This window comes from Rhagoletis pomonella, unplaced genomic scaffold, assembly GCF_013731165.1.
Source record: "Rhagoletis pomonella isolate Grant_MI unplaced genomic scaffold, Rhpom_1.0 Rhpom_scaffold_00004, whole genome shotgun sequence".
In the NCBI taxonomy this organism is placed as follows: domain Eukaryota; kingdom Metazoa; phylum Arthropoda; class Insecta; order Diptera; family Tephritidae; genus Rhagoletis; species Rhagoletis pomonella.
This window is the reverse complement of record NW_023458558.1, coordinates 70,808,324-70,813,089: the sequence shown is the minus strand read 5'-3', so window position 1 is coordinate 70,813,089 and position 4,766 is coordinate 70,808,324. Positions and strand designations below refer to the sequence as shown.

Genomic DNA, 4,766 nt, shown 5'->3' with positions numbered 1-4,766 from the left:
GGGTTTTTGCACATTATCTTCTGCGTGAGAATTGATCGTAATATATACGCATCTAAATAAGAGACTGAAACAGGGCTGTTTGTCAAAAGCATACGATTTCGAACTCGCGTAAATGTACATTTGCTAAATGCTATAGCATGAACGCTCTTCGAAAACATATGTTCGAAAGTGCTAAATGTTGCATTTTAAATGCAGGAAAAACGCTGCATAAAGGCCTGTATGCAGTTCCCAAGAAAAGCAAAAATTCCATACAAAATGACGTACAAGAAATGCCTAAGAAATTTTCTTGTGTAAAATTTTCTTGAGGCAGTACGCAGTTTTTAAGAAATTTGCTACGCTTTCTACTACGGTTTTCTAAAGTTTTTTGTGAAAAAGGAGCACAAGGCAACCCAGGATTGCAACAGAAATATATACCCGTTCCATTATTTCTTGAGGAAAGAGTGAGGCAACAGGCTGGTGAAGTATCAGATGTCAAAATTCCTTGGACGCACACCCGAAATAATGGCAAATTTTTCTTGACCGTTTTCTTCAGAGCTGCATACAGGCCTTAAAATTTAGATGAAAAGAAAACTAGCAGAAGAAGTTATTGAACACAAAACTAGTAAAAACTTGCAAGTGAATAGTTGTTGCACCGTTTTGACAATCTGCTGTAAACATTTTACTATTTATAAATCACTTTTACACTCTTTGCTTTACACACAAGCACTAATAAAGTCCAGTACATCATTAATATTTTGATTTCCACTCACTTTACTTTTATTTGTGCTAAACCAATTCAACAAATGGCGGCTTTTGAAATTTATTCTTCTTCTTCTGCTAGCTAATTTCTGCTAGTAGAAATTTCACTAGCAAGAATTCGCAGCTCTCCCTTGTTGTTACGCTCTCGATTCAGTGCTCTCCCATGAACCAAAAAGACAAGATCACGCGGGCAGGAAACTAGCCCGTTAGAATCGCATTTAGGAAAAAAGTTGAACGATTTTGACATTAGCCGTTTGTTTACATTTCTTCGTTGTTTACAATTTGGTGGTGGCTTTTAACTGCAATTTTCTTCATTTTCGCTTGTGATAAAATAAAGAATAATTTAACACAACGGCATTATTTATAGAAGAATTTGCATAATAAAAATGATTTTTCATGCGTTCAACAATTTCGCGGTTTTCTCCGTTCTCTTCGTTGTTTACTTCTTACAACAAAGATGGCGTCGAGATTTCGGCAGCTAGAAAATAACTTTTTTCGTTCTTTCCTTCCCGCTTGATCTTGTATCTTTCGTTCATGGTGCTCTCCTGCAAATTTTTTAGGTTATCATACACTTTTCCAGTATTCTTTTCCAGTTCCAGTACAAAGTACTGACTATTGGTTACTATACGAACCTAGTATCTCCCCAAAATTTTTCATATGAAAAAATGTATTATATGCATCCCACTCGATATCATTGAATTCCTCATTGGAACATGTAGTCCCTCTATTTTAGCGTATCAACACATGAACGAAAGACACAAGATCACGTAAGAACAAGAGAGTAAAAAAAGTCGATTTTTTAGCGGGTTCTACGCCACCTTGTTTCACTGGAAAACGAGCGAAAAGTAAACAAAGCAAAGAAAACAACGAAAACCAAGATTAGCCAAAATTATTGTCAGCCACTTTAAACGCACAATTTAGGTAAAATGATGCAACAAAATGCTTTGAAATGTGTTGTCATGTTGAATTAACTCTTCTTTACTTGAATAAACGTGTAAAATAGTGGTGCTTGTTATGTAAACAAACGCTCAGCTGACGAACCCGCTTTCGCAAACTTTTTTCTCAAAACCAGTTAAGCTGAAATTAGTCAAGAACGTAAACCTACCGGTACGTAAACCCGAGTCAGCTGACACGATCTGTCTTACCAAAGCGCCATGTAAATGAAAACTCAACTCCGCAGAATTTTTCTGTAGTTGTAGCCCGTAGCGCAGAAATCTGCGGAATTTAGATTTTTCCGTGTCAGCTGATTTCTCCTTCTTTAGATGGTTGCCACTTCGTCAGTTTTACAGATGGTAAAAAAGATATAAGTTCCTATTCAAAATATGTTTAAAATATTTGAAATTTACTATTGAATAAGGTTTTTGTTGAAAACTAAGTAGTTTATATTTAGCTAAAATCTATTATAGCACGAAAAATTGTAGTTGAAAGGGTTAGTTTATGAAAATGCATTGATGAGTGGCAACAGTGTAGTAAGCAACACTGAGGGCTCCAGTAATCGACAAAATTCTGCGTATACAGACTGCGTTTAAGTATACGTTCTGCGTTCTCGACTAATTTCAGCTTAATGGCCGACGAGAAAAACATAGCAAAGTTGGTTGCAGTTCTTATTCGCGACGTTGCCACTTTTAGCAACTACCAGGGTTGCTAACATATTCGATGGTGAAAAATTCTTTTTTAATATTGCTTGATTATGAAAAGGCAATAATATGACCATCGCAAAAGAAAATAAAGTTAAAAATGGTAACGTCTTGATTATAAAAAGCCAAAAAAATTATCATCAAAAAAGAAAATAAACCTTAGAATCGCGGCGTCTTGCGCTTATTTGCCAATAGTACCACTAATCAATACTTATTTGCGTGATTTAGTTATTTGCAAATAAAAAATTAACTCAGCGTTTATACGGCAAAGTTTACCATTTTGCAAATTGTTATTTGCAAATAATACGTGCGTATAAACGTAGTATAGGTCATGAACCAAAAAGACAAGATCACGCGGGCTGGAGACTAGCCCGTTAGAATCGCATTTAGGAAAAAAGTTTAAAAGTAACGGCATGATTTATAGAAGAATTTGCATAATAAAAATGATTTTTCATGCGTTCAACAATTTCGCGGTTTTCTCCGTTCTCTTCGTTGTTTACTTCTTACAACAAAGATGGCGTCGAGATTTCGGCAGCTAGAAAATAACTTTTTTCGTTTTTTCCTTCCAGCGTGATCTTGTGTCTTTCGTTCATGGTATATGTGAGGTCTTTTTATCTTTTTTCCACAAAAACTACACTTCTGGCAACCTATTTTTTAAACAGCTGTTTTGCGTCAAAGGCGCTGTGTTTTCCAGCAAGTTGGGTTATAAGCGAAAACAGGCCAAGATGTTACAAAACTCATTAAAATCTGGTAAATTTGTAACTAATTACATTAAAAAGCTGAATTAAACAATACTTTATTTATAGCTACACCTTTTTTAAACTTGCGCAATGCTTGTGCCATTCCAAAGCGCTTTCAACAAACTCAAAATGCAGCAGATGCAACCGCCACAGAACCTGAAAACATCGCCGATATCGAGGATCGTATTCTGAAGCACCCTGACTATTTCCAAGTCCATAATCTGTTTACCGTACGTGATCTTTTCAATGCACGAGTACACTATGGTCATAAAGAGGGATCATTGGACGACCGAATGCGCCTTTACATATATGGCAGTCGCCTGGGCCATCTTATCTTTGATTTGGATATAACAGTTTCACATCTACGTGATGCTCTGAATATAGCTGCGCATATTGCTTTCCGAGATGGCATTATATTATTTTTTAATCGAAATGCCCTCAATGCACATCTGGTAGACAAAAAAGCTATGGAAGCGGGTGAATTTTCACACACCCGTTTCTGGCGAGGGGGTATTTTCACTAATGCTAATGTACAGTTTGGAGCAGTAACCCGTTTGCCAGATTTGTGTATCTTTTTGAATACCCAAAATAATATATTGACGCAGCATGTAGCAGTGCAAGATGCAGCGAAAATGGCTATACCCACTATTGGTATTGTGGACAGTAATAGCAATCCCAATTTGATCACATATCCGGTGCCAGGTAACGATGACTCGCCAGCCGCTGTTGAATTATACTGTAATCTTTTCAAAGCAGCCATACAACGAGGCAAGGCGAAACGACGCGAGCTTCTTGGAGAAACTGTAGACGGCGGTAACGTTGAATCGACGGTATAACAACATGCCAACCAAAATTAATAAGTATATAAGTTCTTGTTGCAAAAGGCAATAAAATGTTTTTTTTTTATGCTTAAAAGAAAACTTACATTTATTAAACCACTTTTCGTGCAATTTATAGCTAAAGAAAATAGTACTACACAGACGTTAATTAAAATCAATCTTGTACAATTCATTAATTTTCTTATAATTACCCATGGTGGAATAATACAAGGTGTTGGATATTGACAGCGTTCTCGCTCTAATCCGCCATCTTGGCTCCCTTAGCTATATCGGTGTTTCCCTCTTGAAAAAACTACATTTTATCGCCTTTAAAAAAGTACTAAACTACCTCATTCCCTATTCCAAAACTTATTTGCAATCACTGAACAATTCTTTGACATTTACTCTATTCTTATCGTTGGCAACTGAAAATTAAATTAGAAATTTCAACATTAATTCGGCAAAAAAACATCGGTTTAGAATAGAGAGATTTGTAGTTATTTTGGTCGGTGCTTCCTTCCGCTGCAATTCCGTCTGTGGTTCACTGCCACTGGCCTTGCTTTTTCAACGATATAACTGTTTTCTTGGTAAGTTTAGATGGAAGATTTAAACAAGAACTACGTATTTAACTATGCATCTATTCCCCAGTGATTTTTGCTGCTGCAATCCCGTCTGTGGTTCACTGCCACTGGCCCTGCTTTTCCAACGATATAACTGTTTTTTTGGTAACTTCTACCGCTAAGACTTTGTTGCTTTTTCCCTTTTCCCTAAAAACATAATAGTGCGACAAAGCTCAATAACAATATGGAAACAAATGTTAATAAGCCACAATA

At 36.3% G+C, this 4,766-nt stretch overlaps 1 protein-coding gene across 1 annotated transcript; it reads left to right on the top strand.

The window, feature by feature from the left end:
* The first annotated feature begins 2,947 nt into the window (after positions 1-2,947).
* On the top strand, positions 2,948-4,126 carry LOC118738059 (28S ribosomal protein S2, mitochondrial). Its single transcript, XM_036468956.1, has 2 exons — positions 2,948-3,125; positions 3,182-4,126. Exons 1-2 carry the CDS (start codon positions 3,101-3,103, stop codon positions 3,949-3,951), a joined length of 795 nt encoding a protein of 264 aa, XP_036324849.1. The 5' UTR covers positions 2,948-3,100; the 3' UTR covers positions 3,952-4,126.
* Positions 4,127-4,766: the final 640 nt, after the last annotated feature.

What these genes read in the sequence shown, in the direction of transcription:
- LOC118738059 (XM_036468956.1), top strand. Translation starts at nt 3,101, where the DNA reads ATGTTACAAAACTCATTAAAATCTG. An exon ending in ACAAAACTCATTAAAATCTG is followed by an intron (nt 3,126 to 3,181) that starts GTAAATTTGTAA and finishes CTTTATTTATAG; the next exon opens with CTACACCTTTTTTAAACTTG.